The sequence below is a fragment of the Hylaeus anthracinus genome, unplaced genomic scaffold (assembly GCF_026225885.1).
Source record: "Hylaeus anthracinus isolate JK02 unplaced genomic scaffold, UHH_iyHylAnth1.0_haploid 12002, whole genome shotgun sequence".
Lineage (NCBI taxonomy): Eukaryota > Metazoa > Arthropoda > Insecta > Hymenoptera > Colletidae > Hylaeus > Hylaeus anthracinus.
The window spans coordinates 401094-422316 of NW_026534349.1; the positions used below are offsets into that span (position 1 = coordinate 401094).

At 41.8% G+C, this 21223-nt stretch overlaps 2 protein-coding genes across 8 annotated transcripts; one reads left to right on the plus strand and one right to left on the minus strand.

The window, feature by feature from the left end:
• The first annotated feature begins 5629 nt into the window (after window positions 1-5629).
• Window positions 5630-10774, plus strand: LOC128892454 (uncharacterized). The gene is made up of 9 exons (XM_054152896.1): window positions 5630-5650; window positions 5715-5936; window positions 6021-6115; window positions 6861-6998; window positions 7217-7452; window positions 7524-7744; window positions 8157-8422; window positions 8497-8778; window positions 8885-10774. The coding sequence occupies exons 1-8, from the start codon at window positions 5630-5632 to the stop codon at window positions 8708-8710; spliced, it is 1413 nt and encodes a 470-aa protein (XP_054008871.1). The 3' UTR covers window positions 8711-8778; window positions 8885-10774.
• On the minus strand, window positions 8796-19689 carry LOC128892165 (endothelin-converting enzyme homolog). Of its 7 annotated transcripts, XR_008461021.1 has the most exons (14): window positions 17002-17391; window positions 15506-15631; window positions 14878-15034; window positions 14440-14649; window positions 13879-14159; window positions 13713-13811; window positions 13444-13614; window positions 12874-13022; window positions 12571-12793; window positions 12053-12512; window positions 11815-11961; window positions 11599-11738; window positions 9113-11295; window positions 8796-9019 (listed from the first exon to the last, which is right to left on the minus strand). XR_008461021.1 is itself a non-coding variant. In XM_054152339.1 (13 exons), the coding sequence occupies exons 1-13, from the start codon at window positions 19426-19428 to the stop codon at window positions 11119-11121; spliced, it is 2340 nt and encodes a 779-aa protein (XP_054008314.1). In that variant the 5' UTR covers window positions 19429-19689; the 3' UTR covers window positions 9208-11118. The 7 variants fall into 7 exon arrangements, 6 of the variants coding, with proteins under 6 accessions (XP_054008314.1, XP_054008313.1, XP_054008312.1 ...); XM_054152339.1 differs by lacking the exons at window positions 8796-9019; window positions 17002-17391 and adding an exon at window positions 19417-19689 and having other exon boundaries at window positions 9208-11295; window positions 15518-15631; XM_054152338.1 differs by lacking the exons at window positions 8796-9019; window positions 17002-17391 and adding an exon at window positions 19417-19689 and having other exon boundaries at window positions 9208-11295.
• Between the last annotated feature and the right edge of the window lie 1534 nt (window positions 19690-21223).

Below are 21223 nucleotides of genomic sequence, written 5' to 3' on the forward strand. Positions count from 1 at the left end.
CTCCACCTCCTCCACCTCCTCCACCTCCTCCACCTCCTCCACCTCCTGCAACTCCTCGCCCTCTTCGCCCTTTGCTTTACCTCCTCCGACAACCCCCTTGATGCCCCGCCACCCCGAGCCTTATGTCCCCCTACCGCCGCGCAGTCCTCCCTCCTTCCCGAGAGAGGCTCTCCCTCTCTCCTCCACCCGCCATCCGTCGCCTCTGCCGCCATGCTCCGCTCTTTCTCCAGCAATCTCCCTCCCGCAATCCCTCCTAGCTACTTACCTTCCTTCTCGCGACTCCTCTTTTTTCTCTACGTTCTTCCTCTTCACTCTTCTTTTCCCATCTCCGCTTCTTCTCCTCGCTTCTCTTTCACGCGCTTTGCAACTCATCGTCAGCAATGTTAAAGCTTACCACGCATCGTCTTTACGATCGGTGACCGATGGACTGCCCCTAACCTCTGTCGTCCTTGTCCCCGTCTTCGGATTTCCATCCTAGAACCCTACGATATGAAACTATGTTTTTTTTGGAGTTAAAGAAACGCTTTATACATTGTGAAAAGCCTATTTCAACCGAGCGTGTAAAGTTCCTGTAGAAAATTTGAGAAAAATGAAAATACAGTTTGTTTCGAGGTGGTCGAGATGAAGAAGAAGAATTCCTGCCGACGACGTTGAATAAATCAATCTTTTTAGTAGGTTCACTGAAAGTATGAGGCTTAAAGTTGCAATTACATATTCAAGTGCTCTAAAAATTCCAGAGATAACAATTAGAAGCAATCAGAAATTTCTTTTACATTTCTGAGAACTTCATCCGTATACAAATATAAAATATATTTACTGCAAAGGGTTAAAGGAATTCAGACGGTACATCTAAAAGTCTTTAAACATGTCTAGAAACCTCCACATGCGTCCTCAAACTTTTCATTCAAATGAATTCCAATGAATATCTAGATAACCGCCTTTCTAATGGGAATCCCCCCAATAACCACCCGCGTCGTGCCAGAATCCACTTTCGTGTATCGATTCCAATCGATTCGTTTCATTATTCTTTCGGTTATCGGTTTTCGTTATCAGGTCTCTCTCTCTTCATTCATCGCGTCACCGAGATCGCCATGAATCGATCTCCGCGTCCGCGTTTCTCCGATTCGAGGCGAAATCGATTCAAGACTCACGCGAGCGAATTTCACCCAAGATGAATCGGTGCGAGCCTACGGACAAAAATTCCGCCCACCCGCATAAATATTCACCGACTTTACCGTACTTGCGTGTAGAGTAACTGTAAAAAGTGCGGTAACTCTTTCATGCCTACCGGATTTTGGCCATTACTTGGTCGATTTTAATCCTAGGTTTACAAAGCTTCAAAGTATCATAGATGTTTTTCTCTTCTTTTTCTGTGTTACCTTTACTTTTTCCGAACTTTTTCACTATAAAATATGATTAAAACATATGTGAATATTTATGCATAAAAATGCGTCACCTTTTCCAAAGTTACTAATTTATTTTGTATTTGTTTGGACAAAACAAGTAAATTCTCGAGAAAAAAATTCAACTGGAAAACATCAGGACGTTACGATTTTACGATTTTACCAAACGAATAAGAAAACAGTGAATCGACAGTGGCTCGTGCGACCCCGTCATTTCTTTCTCCTTTTGGCCGTGAGATAATTCGAAAATGGAAACGAATACGCGTGATTTCAAGGTTTCACGAAAGGATATTCTAGGAGGCGAGCGAGGAGGCAGGATCTCGAAGGATTTAGCATAAGAGGAAATTTAAAATTCGATGAAGACTTGGCGGCGTGCAGCATCTGCAATTTGTGCACGGTCACGCCGAAAAATCGATCGAATTTTTATGCGATCCGAATCGAGGGCACGCTCGGAGCGCACTGTCCAGAAGATGAAGCAGATGCGATAGCAAACGAAAAAGAACAAGAATAAAATGAGCGAGCGTGGACGAGGGAGACGGGGATCGACGAGATAGGCGCACTTCTTCTTTTTTTTCTTTTCGCGACATTTGAAATACAAAACGATTCAAATCCCGCGCATCGAACAACGCATGCTCGCTCGCCCCGAGATGCACCACGTTACGGAATAGTGAAATCAGTTATTTTTGCTTCGAACGTGGATTTTATTCGCCGAAGGAATCCTTCTTCGATCATTCTACGGTGGCACGGAATACGAAACAAAGTTCACGAACAAAGTAAAAAGACGAATGTCACTTTGTTTGTATATTTTTTTCAAAACAGATTACAATGTCTCCTAAATGCGGCAAAAGTTCATGTACTAGTTGTGTATACAAGACACGTGTAAGAATAAGAGCTGATTTCAACGATAATTATTGCCGGACGTCTGCCTATATAAAGATATAGTTTATCGTTAAACAGGTGGAAATCTGCAAATCTGGGATAAAAGTAACTGGGATAACTGTTGATAATCGTCGGCCACGGAAAAGGAAAAGAAAGATGTGTCCTCGACGCCTGGACTTGTTTCAGAACAATATTTTACTCGGCCAAACGTTCAACACCGACATCTTTTATTTTCCACGAGAGTTAATCGCGAAGATTACATCGTCGAATGAAATTTAATAACCAATATCAATTTTCGTTCTCCTTCTGTTTGTTTTCGTCACGGTACCAATCTCAACTGCATTAATTATCAGTCCACGGAACAGTGGAATTATAATCATAAAGAAAAGAATACCGTGCACATCATCGAACTCTTACGATACAATGTTCGTTAACGACCGTTCATCCGGTGTTGCATCGCTATCGCGACTTTCGATCGGCGAGTAATCAAACCTTTTTATACGTAATAACAGTTCCGTAGCTACGGGCAGGTAATTGGCCGAACCCACTGTTACAGAGGGACGCTAACTTGACAATTTAAACACATTGATTAAGTTCTCTTTGTTTATATGTAATGGGAGTTTGAACCTTTGAGAACCTTTATGGAAAACTGTCAATATTTGGAGAAGAAGATCCAAATATTATGTTATATACATTGATGAATCTACATAATAAAAGCTTATTTAATTCACATGACTGTTCCCTGTAAATAATATTATTCTTACTGCGACCTAAACAAACAAACAAAGTCATCCGCTAACTTATTTAAAGATCGAAAAAGAAACTGTAATTTTGTTTAGTTTCCTAAGTTATTTAGGGAGCGCAATTCGAGACAGGGCGGAGCCCAGAGACTGTGAGTTATCGACTAGCGAGCTTGTGAAAACGCGGAGAAGGAAGAAATCGGTGAATCCGGGCCACGGGAGTGCGTGAAACCGTCGGCGTCGTCCACATGTTTCCTGTTGCCCCACACGTCGCAGATGTCTGTCATCGTGAGGGCCAATCGAGGGCTGCTGGGCTCTACCATCGCCCATTGCACTTGCACCAGCAGCAGGTGGCTCCAGAAAAGGATCCCCGATATCTTTTCGCTTTTTTTTTACGCCGTTGTATCTCGCTAACGAGCTGAGCCATCGCCTACCGTTTCACAGCCCTCCGAAATTCCCTTTTTCCTATACGCTTCTGGTCACTCTTGCTCAACGAGACTCGAATCGTCCACGTGATCGCTTCGATTTTAGATATTTGTTAGCTTGAAAAAGAACATTGTGAGAAGACGACGAACAGCACAGTTAATTGGTGCCTGTCTAACTTTAACGTTCTTCTTCTCAAAACTTCTTTCTCCAAGCTAACGTCCCTAAACACTCCTACGCATATTCAAGTAATACATTATGGAACTCGAACCAACACGACATCTGGAATCGTTTTATTCATGGTCACATAAATGTATCACGTTCTTCGGCTACATTCCGCTATTTTTCTGACCAGTATCGCCATTTAAAAAATGTTCAGCGTCTTTTTGTGATAAAGAAATATTCAGAAACAGAAAAGAATTGCTAACACTTTACCGACCGATAGCCAACAGACATATACATATACTTGAATTAAATTCAACGAGCAGCCTCGTTGAATTAAGGAGCGCGCGGTCGACGCGCAACAAACTGCAAGAAAACGCGCCCATCGCGAACAGACACTCTTAGCGAGACATCGCCGACCGTGACATTCGTAATGACATTGCGACTAGAAATTACCAAGCGCCTAACAGTGATACTTATGCGTCGCGTTTTCGACGGCGTCGAGGGTCTTGGTCGAACGCTTCGCAAACGTACACCGTTCCACACGATTCAAATAAACAGTCGCGTCGCGTCGCGTCGCGTCGGCCCATCACTGTAATTGGCCCAGACACGCGAATCGCGTTTTCTACGAACTCTTTTTGAAACCGAAATCACCATTCGCTATGCCACCTAGACGGCTCGACGCGCTGCATAATTTTCGTAAATGTTACGCAATTTTCAAATCGATAAACGATTGCACCCGTAGGCATCACTCGATTCTCAGACCACTTATTTCGTACCGTGTGCCTCACGAATACGCTTCTTCTTCGTTAAACATTCAGAGCAAACATATCGGCGGTCTGTGGAATGGAAATCTATTCGACGCGCGACGCTAGGAGAATATTTCAAATTAGGAAGATAATTGATGTTCGAAATTTTACTCACCGCGCAGGATTCGTGAAGGAAATTTCGGTTCTGGACATTGCTCGAGGGTTGAAGATTTGAATGATGCGGAATATGGTTCTTTCGTCGTCCTGGAACATATTCACGGCCAATGTCATTGGATTTTTCTGACGTCGATCTGGAGATCCTCGAGATCGATCGAAGAAGGCGCGCAAACGACTTTCCACGACGCATTACCGACGCGCATCTCGCTGCAGCGCGATTGGTCCAACCGCGGAGATTGATGTCTGGTGACGCTCGCGTTCTCGAATCTGTATTACCGTATGCAGTTGCGAAATATCTTAATGAAATTTAACGGAGCATTTAATATTCAATAAGTAAAGGGTTATACTTCCCATTGATTTTTTAGAGAATTATTCTTGGTCATTTCATTCTTTGATTATCCTTCATTGGGGTGTGACAGATGGTGCGATCATTAATTCTTGGAAATCGTGCAGGAGTCTACCTTGCCAACTGTAATCAAGGTTCTAACTTGAGAAAGACAAGAAGGTTTACCTAGGATTTGAAGAAAACTGCAATCATTGATCATTTGACAGAAAGAAAGATTATTTATACTTCCTATTACAACTTTTCTTATTAGACTTGAGATAAAATCAATTTGTTCAGAATTTAATACAATTTTTAAGAGCATAAAATCCATAACTGTTTCCTTATACGAAAATCAGGATTTTATCTATAATTCCATTGAAAATGTAACAAATTATATCAGCACAAAATGATGGGAAACTTTTTGGAAAATCCTTTTTAGTTATACAAACAGACATAATTGTGTTTAGTTGAACAAATTTATGGAGTCAACTATGTTTCATGTATCTCCAAGAATACTACTTAAACACGATGCAACAATAATAGTAATAATTCTTTCCCTCGTCAATTCCACTGGCTTCTTCCTCTAACATAAAAACCTAAAAAATATGTCTAGAATAGCAGCCTCGTCAACAAAATACCTAACGATGACAGGTCCTCCATCCGTCAGACCTGTCAATTATGCCCTTCTAAGTCGGATGCCTAGTCACCTTGTTGCTCGAAAAGTAAAAATCGAACGGAGATTGTATTCAGTATAGAAGCATTCGAGGCACCATGAAGGTCCTTCTTCTATCTGTAAGCACACAACACAGATTACTCTAACAAGAAATTTATTCGAACTCTGGGCAAACTTTTACAGACGCTCTTCGCGTTAACCGCTGCTGAAACTTGCATACGATTACTACGGCACAGTGGGGAGAAGAAAATCTTTCACACGATACCAGGGCATATTTGGCGATGGAATCCTCTTACACAAGAATTCGAAGAGATCCAAGCTGTGAAACTGAACGGCACCGCAATATGTAGCGTAAAAATGGCAAACGACTTGCGAGGAAGGACCATCGTCGTCGCTGCAGATGTCGTAGGCAATCCTAAAAACATCCTAAATTCTGATTTAGTGTTTTATCGAGATTGCAAAGTCACGTGTATCAATGTATATTTTTAGATGCATCCGTACATTCTGAGGGTCGCCAACAACACTGGAGTGACTGGTTTCATCGGAGACATATGGACTACTCTGGAAGAAGTCTTGGGTTTCAAGTGTGTATCGATGTTGGTTAATTTTTTAACACCGTTAACACTTCTTTTTATTTACTCTACCGAAAGTGAGAATACTTATAACCAAGTATAAAAATTACATAAAATCGTCGCGAATAGATAGAACTTATTTACAGAATGAAACTTGTGAAACAAACATTTAAACAATCTCTATATAACCAGTTTTTTAAAAAATCTCCAAAAAGTGTGTTCGTTCAATTATACGAATGGTTGTTCCACCTCGATAAAGGATTTCATTCGCTAACCCAAGGTCTCCATCGCTACATTTGCACCTATGTACATATAAAAAAAAAAACACACAGAAGGATTCGCCTTCCCAGAACATTCATTCATATTTATACATTTTCATTTCGAGAGCGACCGCAACCAGCATAATTTTGAGGATAACGTTCGATACACGGCAGCCCAATACTTTCTAGTTTCTAACGTTTTTACACCTGTTACCTGTCGATTCATTCGCGTGAATTTCACGGGCGGCGCAGACGAGCGTCGGAATGATACGCGTGCATACGTATTTGCGATCGTCGAAAGACCCTACGAGGAATCTGACCAATTTTCCGTGTACCAGCCACACACGTCGGTGGGTCAAAATACTCGTATGATTCATTCGTCTAGACAGGTATAAGTATAGTACCACGGGGAAAACGGGGGTGGCAGAAGGGAAGAGAAAATAGTGGCGGGCTGGTGCGTGCACCGTAATAAAGGCGTTTGTTCGTCGATTATGCAGGACGATTTACCGAAAAGCAGGACCGTCGGCCAGCCAGACGCTGATGAATGGACAGGCTCACGCACTACTGGTAGCCACGGTGATTTATTCCGACACCTCCGGTTATTACACTTACAGCACTCCGATTACGACTATCTCGTAAGCCATCCCTAATTTATATTTCGATTTCGTACACCTATTCACTTGAAACGTTGTTACTGCATGCGAGAATAACTGTTTTAATGATCAAATTGCTTTCTTTCTACACGTTTTGCACGTTTCTTTCCTGCCGCCACAACAGAGCGACACAACTTTTCTGATCACCTAATAGACTCACTTCCGAAGATATTTCTCTCGTAATTGTACGATCGCCATAGGTACGGCCTATTCGTGCAGTCCGATGGAACAAGAGTTTCACAGCAATGGTACACGAAGGTCTTCAGTCGAGGACTGCGGTTGTGCATCCTGATGTTCGTTCTGGTCACCGCGGCCACCATCGCAGGAGTGTATTACCTACAGAAAATTACACAGTCAAATAACGTGGAGAGCGACCATGAATTTTCATCGATCTCGTTCGATCTCCTCGTAGTCCTAAGCAGCCTGAACGGTCAAGGTAAAGGAATTCGAAACGTCGGCGTCGTTCGATACGTATATTATTACAGGATTCGATGTCTCCTTATTTAGGATGCCAGAGAACACCGTTTTCGTGGCCGCTGAGGTTGATTGTTCTGTCGCATTTGATAACAGGAATGTTGCTGTACAACGGATTCAGCAGCACCCTCACCTCTTATCTAGCGATACGTGGAAACTCTGTTCCGTTAACAAGCCTGGAGGATGCGCTGCAGAAACGAAGTCACTCCGTTTGCGTGAGGAACGATAGCCTTGCCTACATTCACTTCACGGAGGTAATTTTATAATTGCATTTTCTACAGAGGCTCCAGAAAGTATTGACACAAGCTCCTTCCTTCTCTGGAATATCTTTACACCTCGAATTCACATGTTAAAGGAGGATTGAATTCTTTTTTCTGGGAAGATTAAGACATAGATTTTTCATAGCTCCAACGGAGTGGCGGTGGGGGTCGAGTGTTGGTATCATCGGATGTCCCTCTTCGAGACCAACAACTTTCATTACCCACTTTTTTTTATCCGATGCATAGTACCCGAGATATTTCAATGACTTCAGATCGAACGTCCACGTATCTCGAAAAAAGTAAAAAACAAAGAGTATCCCGTTAATACATATTTCAGAAGCAGGTGATGTGTCAATACTTTCTGATAGTAGTATCAGATTCGTTCGATCGACGTTACATTTGACAGAACGGTTCGCCGTGGGGTGAAGTGAAGAAGGAGTGGAAGAAGCTAGTCAATAACGACTGTCCAGACATGAGAGACATTAGTACGTTGGATTCCCAACTTTGCAAGCCAGGTCTCGCTTACTTGGAGGTCCCAGACGTATTTCTGCCGATTTATCGACGTGTTCAGCACGCTTGCCGTATCGTTCAAACGCCTCATCATTACTGGCGTCTCAAGATTTCATTCCTGCATGCTAGATTTGCCGAGCATCGAAACTTGATAAACGTCTAGTAAGTGTTGTTTATAATTTCCTGTTGAATTCTCGTGAAATATTTTTAAATAGAACATTTTTGCTTTTTGGTAGCCTGATGCGACTGTACTCTGCGGGATTGTTCAAGTACCTTGAAAGGAAATGGATGCCCGAGGGTATAGAGAGCTCGGAAAATCAACAGTCAATGTTTCAACCGGTGGAATACGCTCATATTCATTTTCTACTCTTGGGGCTTATTTACATGATGATACTGAGTGCTTTCATCTGCATTCTGGAAAACATTTGGTACAAGTTACGTACAAAATAGTCATTCTTCGGACAGGATGTCGCTACAATTATTTAATCTAACGCGAATATGATTAACAAGAATTGAAGGTAAACAAAATAAAATATATGTAGCAAGTATGTTTATTGTGACGGTTCTCACGATTTATCAGACATTTTCACCTCATTTGAAGAACATTCATTTTTCATTTGACAGACATTTCAGGGTCACGGTATAGTAGATCGCTCAACTCGTCTTTTCACCGGCTACAATGTTACGAATGTCACCCCTTACTTTATCAGTGTCGTTTAAAACAATCAGGGTGATCTTGCAGCCGACCGAGTAACTGTTCTGCCAAACATTTTTATCAAAAAATCGCGGGGTACGTTACGATCAACATTCTCTACACATATATAAAAACATGTTAAAATATTTCCATTTCACTTCTTACCTTCTCCAACACGACTAGTTCAAACTTTTTCTCTGGAGCAACGGAAGAAACAAAAACCTCCTTCCCTGCAATTTATAAAGCAATCTGATCGTTATTTAATTCGTTCTTTATTTGATTTACACGTGCGTCATTAATAAATATCTCCAATGATATTGTATAATATTAGTGGCGCAATCGAAATAATTCCCGCCCTCTAAGAGCTACTCGCACGACGCATAAAATTTTTCTTCATCATTCTCTCGCGTTCCAGCATCGATGAATTATTGGCGTTATCTAGCTTCGCTTGTTTTGTAAAATGTAACATACAAAGAAAGGGTGTGGTTGCTGACAATTTTGTTCTCACTCGTCAGTCGTCACCAAACGAGTATAAAAAGAACCACTCGGACACATCTTACGCGCTTAAAGTATACAATCGGCTTTTTCCTTCTAATAACTATACTTAACTATACTTAACAATACTTTGAAACAATGAAAAATAAAGATTCACGGCACATAGTTAACAGACGTATCAGTTACAGAGTAGTTATATCGCGCCAAATGACTTTCGCATCGTTTCTCGTCCTTTTGCGATTCGTTTGATTTAAAAGATCTCGAGGTTGCACGCGTGGAAACCTATCGACACCACTTTTTTGTACAAATAATTTCTTAAAGTAGACTATAATTTGGTTTACACCTATACACTGTATACAATCCTCTCGATACATCTGTAGCAAACGAAAGGAGAACTTTTTGATTCGCTCGAATACTGAGCAGCACGAGACAGAATGAAAATATACACTTAAGCACATTGAAAAATATTTCGTCTCGGCACCCATAGTGCGTGAAAACGCATCCCCTAGATTAACGTACTAACTCCGCTCTATATAACTAGCCCGTAGCTTGTTTATAAAATTAAACTTCTTAAGCTTAAACGTTAGATCCTGCCTGCAGAAAATTACGGCACCGTGTTTGCGATTCACGATCGCTATGGCTCATCGAGATCTTCGAGAATCCTCCTGATGCGAGCAAAGCAAAGTAAATCGACCTTGAACAATAGTACATACCCTCTATTTCGACCTATGGGAAAGTAATGTACCGCAGCTAAGGATGAAAACGTTTGTATCAATTCGATAAATATTCGGCGATTATACAGGTCGTTCCAGTTGGCATGAGCGTTCGCGGAAATTTGATTGAATCTTTCGTGTCGTGAATGTACCTATACTCGAATCGACTGACGATCGAATAATACAAGTATAAAAGTAAAAAATGACTTTACGTTCGCTTACGGTGCAATGTCGGTCGGTTCGGTGATCGATCGCGATGAACCACAGTGAACACTGATTAGTCGGAAAACCTATCGCTCTGGGTCGCGTTAAAATAGCTATATAAGAAAGAGCAATAAATTCATATAATGGTCCTAGTGCCTTGATGGTCGCGTAGCGAGCATTCCTATCGATTGTTCCGAAAGAATCGAGACGCCTAAACGCGCAAAAGTTCTGCACCGTGAGAAACGCTCAACTTTCGTCCTATACGCGAAATCTCGGACCTTGGATCGGTATATAAAATTGCATCTCTGGCATTCGTTGCAAACATACGGAGTCCCAAAAGTGTGGCACGTTGCGATCTCGACGGTTCTCGATAAATCAACGATCGAGGATTCAACAAATGGAAGTACTTGACCGGTCCGAATAATATCGCATCGTAAAATCAATGCCCTCGTCACGTACCATTCGAACCCATTCGAACGACATTGAAATGGAATTCGAACATTTTCATCGTCGTTTGCATGAACGAGGTGTCAGCGATCCCCAATGACGATCGCGCCGTTGCGCAACACATCTCCTGAAGATTCATCGTCGACATTTGAATCGCTGATCCGCCAAGAGGATTGCCCTCGACCGATTCAAGTAATTCGGTCCTTCATCGAACGACTCGTTGATTGCACGAATTGAATCGAAAAGGAGCCATTCGACGACTCGTTCGCTACACCGGAAATCAGAGCGATCGAAAACATGGCGCGTTACCACACCTCGCATTTGTGAACCGGATTCATTCGCGAGCCTTTCGGACAATTGAATTCGGTAGCGAACTCGGGGAGATTCGAAAGAGGTCCTATCACTCTGAATTTCGCCGGACAATGAGAATCTTTCTCGATTTGGAGAACAATCGCCTCAGACGTTGCAGCTGAACACCAGACCTATCGACAGCAATTTAAAACGGATATGATTGTTAGAGAGATTCACTGCGGAGCATAACTATATCGCCACGCATCAGCACTAATAGAAAATGCATCAAAATCTTTTTTCATTCCTACTAAAAAGTCTGAAACATTTAAAAATATAGGTAGTGCTACAGTTATGTTCCGCAGTGTAGACGTCCATTACAAGCAGATCAACCCTTTCACACGTACTGGCTTACATGCACTACCAGAGTTGTTCTACTCGAATAAAGTAATCGTGGCAAAAGGGTTAATCTCTGACTGGAGGCATAGTGGTATTACCTGAGCAAAATTCAGAAAGAACAGCTGACGATGCGTTAGATTGAGACCAGGTAATGGTAGCTGATCCTTGTAGCTTTTAGGCGTCGTGAGGTACGCGTGGTACGCTGCTTCGAGGCCTCCGTTGTCGGCAATATTTTCTCCTGCAAACCGAGTCGATTAATTTTTGTTTGCGTTTTTTACTTGGCTAATACGTCGGCGTCGTGTTACTCTTATTACCCAAAGTCTGCCGTCCGTTCACGTGCCGACCGTGTATCTCGAAGCTGTTGTACTGTTCTACGAAACATTCCGTTCTATTTTTGAACCTTTCTATCGTCGCGTTGTTCCACCACTGATTCAAGTTCCCGTGTAAATCGTATTCCCTTCCTGAGGACCGCGAAGCGAAAGACAAACAATTATACCATCGTGCGTAAGGAACACGTGTATTCGTCCATCAACGAAACTGTAGGAGTGGTACCTTGATCGTCGAACGCGTGAGTCAGCTCGTGGCCCATGACGACTCCTATACCACCGAAATTTAAGCTACTAGGGTTCTCCATGTCATAGAACGGACTCTGTAGGATACCAGCGGGTAGGACCATCTGATTTTTGGTAGGCCTGTAATAAGCGTTCACGGTGGGCGGCGTCATGATCCAAGTGGTCTTGTTCACGGGTTGATCGAGCTTCTCCAGGTTCTTCCGTAAATTATACTTGTTCACCCGTATGGTATTCTGAAAGTATTCGTTCTGCTTAATGTACAAATCTCTGTAAAGGTCGTCCAGCTGATTGGGGTCCAGTATGAAATTTGGGAAACCGATCATATCGGTGATGGCGTTCGCTTTCTCCTCGGCGGCTTGCCTGGTCTCCGCGTCCATCCAATCGAGATTCTTCAAGTTTTTCGTGAAAGCTTGCCGTACCTGATCGATCATCTGCTCCGCCTGGAATCGATGTCCATTAGATGTAGAGGCCGCGATCCTTACGCGAGTTCGAACTAACCATGGGTTTGCTCCTCCCGTGGAAGACGTCTCGTACGAACATGGCGCCGATCGCAAAGCCCATCGCGTTGTCCGTATCGCTGACGCAATAACGCCACTGCTCCTCGCGGCCCTCCGAGCCGATCAAGGCTTTCCTGAGGCCCTTGTAAGCGTCACGGAAGGGCTTCGACAAGCACCCCGTCAGGGGCCTCACGGTCTGCCAAACCAGGTAGTTATTCAGTATTCTGTGGAAAGAAAAAGAGTTCAAGTAGACAACGATGGATCATGGAAGCAAAAATTAATCGCGACACGTGATCCAACTTACACTTTTCCAGCGTCCGTCTTGTTGTACTCCAGCACGAGTTTCGACAACTTGACAAAATATTCCGGTGCGAAGTTGACGATCGTCGCGTCGCCGCTGATCTTCTTGTTGACTAAACGCGTCGCGTTTTGAAAGTAGTCCACCCAAGACATCTAGAAATACATGGACAGTCGTTAAATAGTAAATGGTATTGGAATCCCCAATGGTTTTTTTCTTCTATAACATTCTTAATATCAACGATAAAATTCATTGATCGAACCTCTAAAAGCTTGCCTCGACAAACCTCAGGTAAAATGTTGAGCATTTTCTTGTCAATTGTAACATTTTGGAAAGAGAGAAATTAATTTAAAAAACTGATCGAATTGCAATTATATTTGTAAAACAGACATGTAGGAAGTAACTATAACGTTAAAGTGTAGTAAAAACAGAGATATCCAAATTTTACAATTTATATTCAAGCGAATATCCCCTCTAACGGTCATAGTCGTTCTGCATTTCCTCGATACCACAGTATCAACAGTACCACTTTTCGATTGAAATTCTATATATATATATAGCAGAAATATCACTCACGAAAGGTGCTTTACGTTGAAGCTCGTTCAACGTCATCGGGTTGTAAAGCTTTTCTTCGTCCCTACGTTCCTCCAGAGGCGTCATGATCTTGGCCAGCTTCGTCTCGAAATCGATCACCTCGAGCATCTGTACCCTGGTCGCGTTCTTCTCGCCACCTAGCAGCACGCCGATCTGTAAACGTGCACGAGCGCCTGTACTCGATTCATCAAATGCTAGGATCCGCCAACGAAACACGCGGTAATCTACTCGACTATTCGTAGTTGATGTACCTTCGTCATGTAGTCTAGATAGGCAAGCAACACTTTGCTGTTCTCGGTAACGTTCAAGTAATTGTCAGCGGTTGGCAAAGTCAGACCTCCCTGATCGATCTGGAAAATAAACCTTTTCGTTAGACGATGTCCTAAATTTACCAAGAATCGCTGACGCGTGTCTCACTTGTATAATGTGCCTGGTACTATTTCGATCGTCCTCGTTCACCGCCCATGTAAATAAACCGTCCATGTTGTAAACGTTTTGCAGAAGTTGCATGCTGTTCTGCAAAGACCACGAGCTCAGATTGAATTTCCCAGAGATGTTCCAGCCACCAATAGAATCCAACAAGTCGAGCATAGGCTTCGCACCGAGGGTCTCGATGGTATCGTTCGCGTCCATACAGGACATGAAGTAATACTTGGCCTTTCTCTCAGCCTTCGACTTCATATTGTTTAGCGGTTTCTCTTTTTAAACAAAAACCAGCTGCGATTAATATTACAATCGTCCTCGATTAACGCTTTCCGTAAAAAGTATAGCTTTCTCTAAAAGTAACTAACTTATTTATAGATATATATATATATATATATATCTATTCTATATATATATCGATAGATTTCGTGTTTGTTTCACGGTTTTTTGTATCTTACATGATAAGCTACATTGTCAAATAGCGTGGATAGTTTACTGGCTAGTCGTTACAAGTGTTGATATTAACACAAATTCAACGTGTTGCCTGAGAATTACCAAGAATGTTCTTGAGCACCAACTCGTTTTCTTGCTTCAGTTTGTCGAATGTTCCCCACATGCTGTTCCCATCCGGTATAGGGTTCTTTTTTATCCATCCACCGCAGGCGTACTCGTAGAAATCATCGCACGGATCGACGGACCAATCTATACTGTTTATACTGGACGCAGCTACCGTCACGCAATGTTTCGTCAGGCAGTGCGTGCCGTCTGAAAACAAGATCCACTTGTATGAACAATTGAATCGACACAAAACTAAACTGCGTTGGGAACATTTTATTCTGAATACAAATTTCAGATTTATTTGTACGACTGAAAATAGGTGAATCGTTCAGCCACTCGATCTCTGAAACGAGTATCGTAAAAGACGAAAATAGTAGCTGAAGAATTTATTAGAAAGGGTTAAAATTAGTGAAATTTTGGTCCTACAAGTGGTACCTTCTCCGTGGGAAGTCACGTGAAGTATCTGCGCCTCGTCCCAGCCGTTCTTGCTGCTGATAACTATCGACAGCAACACGACCATCAGCAATAGGCCGGTGCAAATGATAAACAGGCATCTCTCCAGCGTGCTTCTCGCTCTCCACAGCGACGTCCCCTGCGCAACAAACAAACGCTGTATCGAGACCGACGAAGATCGTTTAAGCGCGTTAGAAACTCGCGACAGTTGGCACCGTCTTATTGCTAGGATAGCTCTATCGCTCACAGTCTAATAACCGTAATCGTCTCCTGAGAAATTAGTCGTTGTAGCGCCGATTCGATCGTAAAAGTCACCCGGATTGTATCAACAAGTATAGAACTTTACCATCGCTTGCAAACAGAGATGGCTAAAATTGTTATTTAGATACATTTCGACTTGGATAAATTTCGAGTAAAAGAGAAATAAGTTTTTATTTGGTAAAATTAACAGAAAAACTCTTAACACATTCGCGACCGCTGACGTGAATTCAAGTCACTTCAAATTCTATACCCGGTTTTCTATTCTAAATTATGAAAATCTTTCTATTTTATATACGCTACATATTTGCAAAGATTTATTAATACGTTGTGTAAATGTTCCTTGTTATACCTTGAAACGTACCGAACGATATCTAATGTGAGTCGCGGACGTGCTGATGCCCTCGCTGTTGAGAGCTACGGACCCGATGCTGCTGCTGTCCTCGTCCTCAAACTCCGCCTGCTTATACATCATCATCTGAAAACAAAGGAAAAAGTGACGATTAATATCTCATTGATATCCACACAATCGGTATACTTTTTTTTAGGAAAGGTTGACGCAGAGACACTTTAACGCTAGAATAAAAACACCGGGGTTGGCCTCGCCGTTGCACAATAGCCTAGCATGCGAGATAATATAATTAGCCGCTCGTAAATCTTTTGTACGGACGGCGGTAATCGCGTCCCATGCACGGCAATTATCTTAATGATAACGGTGATTACGAGAAGATTTCACGAGCTAATATCACGAATACATCTTCGACTATGACGCTATGTATTTTCGCGATCCAAAGTAATATCCACCTAGATCGACTCTTTCTCGTTCACCAACATCGCGAGATCTCTTTATCTCTGGATCAAGCGTTAGCAAATTACATATAAAAAATGAATTTTAAATCAATTTTACAGCGAAATCGCGAAATTGCTAGTTAAGCATTCATCAAATAAAGTCTATTAACACTTTTAATTTCACTGCCAGACCAATACAATTGATCATTTTTACTGAGATTAAATTTTGTTTACAGACTATTTAAAATGAATTTATTTGGTTCTTCGGTCAAAAGCACCGTCACCCATAAATGACTAACTCGACGATTAACGTGTTATTGAAGTTAAAATTGCCCCTCTTTGTATATACAAAAAAGAAGTAAACCTTCAACAGTAATTCTATGATTCGATTGAATCTTATTGCTAGACTGCGGATGCTTATGCAAATTAGTATTTTTACAGATACAGATAGATAAATGAGATTCAAATAAAAATCTGTTCATTTTTCCATATTATCACTCTCGATAAATGCAGAAACACCTGCAATCTACATACATTCCTATTCCAAGAAACAGTTCTTCCGTAATATTATCCATGTATACTAACAAAAAGATCGAAACAGTATATACCAAGGAATAGGTCTTCCATGTGAATCGAGGATTATGTGTACGAAAAAAAGTAAAATGAAAAGACCAATATCAAAATGAAGTAGAAGAACTATCCACTGCGTTACCTCTCACTTCTCAGCCCTTGAAAGCCAACGATTCCTATTATTCGAGTCGTCAGAAAAAGTTTGCCGACCCCTGATCTACATAGATCGTAACGTCTACAAAAACGTTCGCTGAATCTTCCAACGATTGCTTCGCGATGACGCAGAAAGACGTAGACGACAGTTGGGCGCGACGCGTGACACTATACGTTCGCGGAAAAGATCGCCGCGGATTCGACGCAATTTTGCACGCAAAACGCGACCAAGGCGCGCGCGAACGACTCGCGTTTCTACGAGCAAAGTGGAAAATTCGTCGTCGAAATTTGTGCGCGGTTGATGACACATTTTTAGACCAAACTAAAAATACGTACCCTCGAGTCGCCGTCACGCCGTAGCGAATACCAGGGTCGCTCGCTCATCTCGGGTCGCGCGCGAATAACGCCCTGACAACGCTGCACGAACGAAAATCGCGTCTCGAAGACGATCGAGAAACGTTTCACGTTTCTCTGTACGCTAAATAGAAACGAAAACGACGCTCCAAGTCCAGACGCCGCGCGATCGAGCGTCGAACTGGCGCGGGCGTCTAGCACGATTCGTGCGTCGCTCGCGATCACGCGCTATCACGACGCGACGCCTCGATAGTTCTGGAGGGAAGCTATTCGACGGGCCGATAACGTGACCCAGTCGTCGCGATGCGATCGAGAAAACTAGTCTATGCGCCCCGTGAAATGCCATCCGTGTAATGTTTGAGTCCAGTCGGTAACTTGGCTGATAACGATAGTTCCCGATGACAGGATTTTCATCAGTTTCGAGGCAATTTTCACCATTTTCACCATTTCAACTCTGTTTCCTTCTACCTCCCTCAGGGTCTCTAGTCGCAGCAACCTCCGGTAATCGGTATCACTCGCGACAAAGAATCATTTGTTTATCCTTTGTCGCGAATAATAGCGAGCTAATGGTTGGAAACTTTTAATAAGATGTTTAAATATAAAAAGTGGGTGCGTCGAATGCCGCGCGTTAAAAGTATAACTTCTTAGAAACGTGAAATGGTGAAATTTTCAATTAGATTCCAGAAAATATTCAAGCCCGATATTAATTAGCTTAACAGGTTGGTGGCTGTCTCACCAACGGCAATGGCAAAGGAGACTCGGAGGATCGTTGACGCGAATAAAGCGTGGCGAGGCTTGTGAGGTCGGAATTGCAGGCCGCCTGCACGCGTCATTAGCACGCGTGTACGCAAGCGGATCCGCGTGAGCACGCGCACGCGTGTCCAATCGAGCCGCTCGGTTTCGTACGCGGCAGTTCTGGCAGGAAACGGACACTTGTGGCGACGTTAATATAATTACCGTATCTGTCCCGATACCGTTTCGCTTCGTTATGCCTTCGGCGAGGATCGAGCGAGGAACAACTGAAACTTGAATAATTGGCAGATACGACGATCAGACTAATAGAAATCATCAGAAACCACTTTTCAGCTCGTCATTATTGTCAGAATTCATTAAAATACGGTATATTCAAAAATTCCAAACGTTCCTCTTCGTATGCCACAAAGTGTACCTTTTTTAGTCTAAAAATAACAGTCTCGTGGACCAGCTCGAAAGTAATAACACGTTTCCAAGTATCGTTAAAAAGAAAATTGATTCTCCGTATAGCGCCGTATAGAACTGCTCTGAAACGTTTCAAGTTTCCAATTGAACGTTCCGTCTCCCGCCATGGTATCGACGATAGGGGCACGACAAGCATTGAATTACAGACGAGTTTGTAATCGCGCGATTGCCCGCCCATCGCGAATCCAACGCGTATCGCGTGTTCGTTGGTGACTCGTGCCCGAGTATTTGTTAGGCGCCTGAAGTTCGTATCGAACGAGAAAAAAGTGGTCGCTTCGTAAAATTGTATCGATATCGATATCGATATCGATAACGATAACGAAACCTCTGTTCCATTTAAGGGGCTATCAGGGAGGAATCAAGGATTTTTATGGCCTGAGGCTTGGGAAACGATTCAAGGTCCTTTGGATAAGGGAAGCAACGGAGAGGCAATTTGTGTTTATTACAGACTATTCCCCACTCTAGAAATAAAGTGTTATAGTTGGCTACACAACCTTCACAACCTAATAAACCAAGTAATAATAAGTTGAGCTGCACGTTCCATTCAAAAATCTGTATCATTTTGAAACCTTTGAATATCACCCTATCATTGTAAAAATAAAATCTTCAACTCTGCCACAACATATACTTAATTAAAAAGTTGATTTCTCATTGGAACAGAATCACTGACATCCTGGCCACGGTACATCCTGCCATAGATAGCAACCAGTAGAACCATATTTTTAACTATTATTGTATTTTAACTGTCTGTACAGTGTTTCACTCAAAAGTCTATATCATTTTTAAATCTTCAACTGTCGCCTTAGAATTTTGCGAATAAACACTTAAAATCTATTTCAACATATCCTAAATAAAAAATTTGATTTTCCATCCGAACAAAACGGTACATCCCTGCCATAGGTAGCAACGAATGCGACCATATCGGAGCCTAGGAACGAGATACCTTTCGTCAACCGATTTTCGAGCACGATCTATCTCGTACAATTTCGATCGACCCTAACACAGTGTTCGATCAATCAAACAATAGATTGTTCTCAACGTGAACAATTACATAACGCGAATCTCGCCAATACGAAAGCCAAGATATTCGAAATCTAGAGAGCATAACGAAACAGCTTCGAATACAACGTTAGAGCAACGATTCCCAAAAAATTCTGTATATTGAATCGCAACACTCACCTTCACCGACATCTTGCCCGGCACGGATCGCGTAATCACCGCACTGTCACTGTAATTATTGATTCACTATATTGGGAGCGAGGCTGGTGCTCCCACGGCGAAGGGGGTTTCAGGATGACAGAAAGGGAGAAGGGTGGATGGAAGATCGAGGATAAAAAGAGGTGTTACGCGGAACTCCGTTTGTCCCCGAGACTATGACATCTTCCAGCTCGTTTTTGTCGCAGCTCGGCCGCTATATCGGCGTTCCCAGCCTTGCGTGGCTGTCTCTCTCATGGGGATGCTTCGACGCACCTCCAACCCCTCTACCCAATCCTCTTCATATTGATTTCCTCCGGGGCTGAGTGCACCTGCCATCTCTTACCGTCCCCTTGTGCTTCGCCGAGCATTCTTTACCATCGCAGCGCCAAATTTTTCGCTCGGTTTATCGACACCGCGATAACGATCGCAATATTTACGACTAATTGCGCGACGCGCCAGTTACGCCATTGGCACGTACCAATTTTTATTCATTTTTCCTTGAAATTTTTTGGTTGAAAGTAAAAATTGACAACAAACTATTGAGTATAATAATTGTATCTATTATGGAGTTAACGCTAAACCTACCACGACCGGTCAATGGATCGTTTTCAAACTTTTCTCTACACCTTCTCTTTACAAAATATAAATTGTATACAATTGTTTCATGTATTATTCACTGTTTTCCTATTTCGGTTAGCTTATAGTGTTCGATCTTGATCGTAAATGTTTTTCAATATTCATGATTTCATTGGAATGATGTACATTAGCCCAACTAAGAGTATACGTGCCTTGAGCTGACTTTGTATGATCGGTAACGCATTATCATCCTGCAATAACTTCACATTAACTGCAATGGAGGAAAACTGAAATGTAAACGTGATAAAATAAGGAAAAATATTCCTAATCCAGGCTGTAAAATCGAATATGCGAATATCAGTCATTTTTTTTCTGATATCGAATCGTATCCATAATCCACAGCTTTCAATTCGAACACAGAAACACAGGTGTCAATAACTTGACACAATCTTGCAGCAATTTCTAAAAATAAATACAAAGTTTATAAAAATTATTCAGGATAGATGGGTCGTAAAGTAAACAAATGCTATATATAAAAATATTGAGCGATAATAATACCGTTTAATAATTATATATACAGGGCCAGCTTCGCGTGGAAACAGAACGGTGCCCCCTCACAGGAAGCATTTTAACAAGAAAAAAACGAAAAATTGTAAGGATTAATAAAAACAAGTGTAGCATTTCACGCAAACTAATAAAATAGAGACTGATCAAATTATTAATAAACTCTTGAAAAGACCGTCTTGACAGTAACTTAAGCAATAGGTATCGACGAAATTGAAAACTAATTTTAAATTTATTTTTAATATGTAACATGAGTTAAGATGGATGTAAATTAAACATTTCATCGCTAGCAACTCTAACACCGGCCCTGCGTCGACGCTTTTGAACTCCTGTTTCTACCAAGGTTTCCCAAACGTAAATATCGACGTAATACAGGCACTTTGCTAATTAACTCAACTTGCATTTAATCCATTCACTGCCAGATAATTTTAGAGTAAAAATAAAAAAAATGTCAATAAGTAAAGTTATTATTTTGATAATAAAATAATCTTTGCTTTTTTTTATCTTTAATGAAATGTTTATTGCAAGTATGTAATAAATAAACTTAATATGTGATAGTAAACTTGTTCTTAAAAAAAAAAAAAAAATTGTATAAAATTTTCGTTCATTCTGTCTAATAATTCCTAACTCAAACGGTTATAAGCTATAA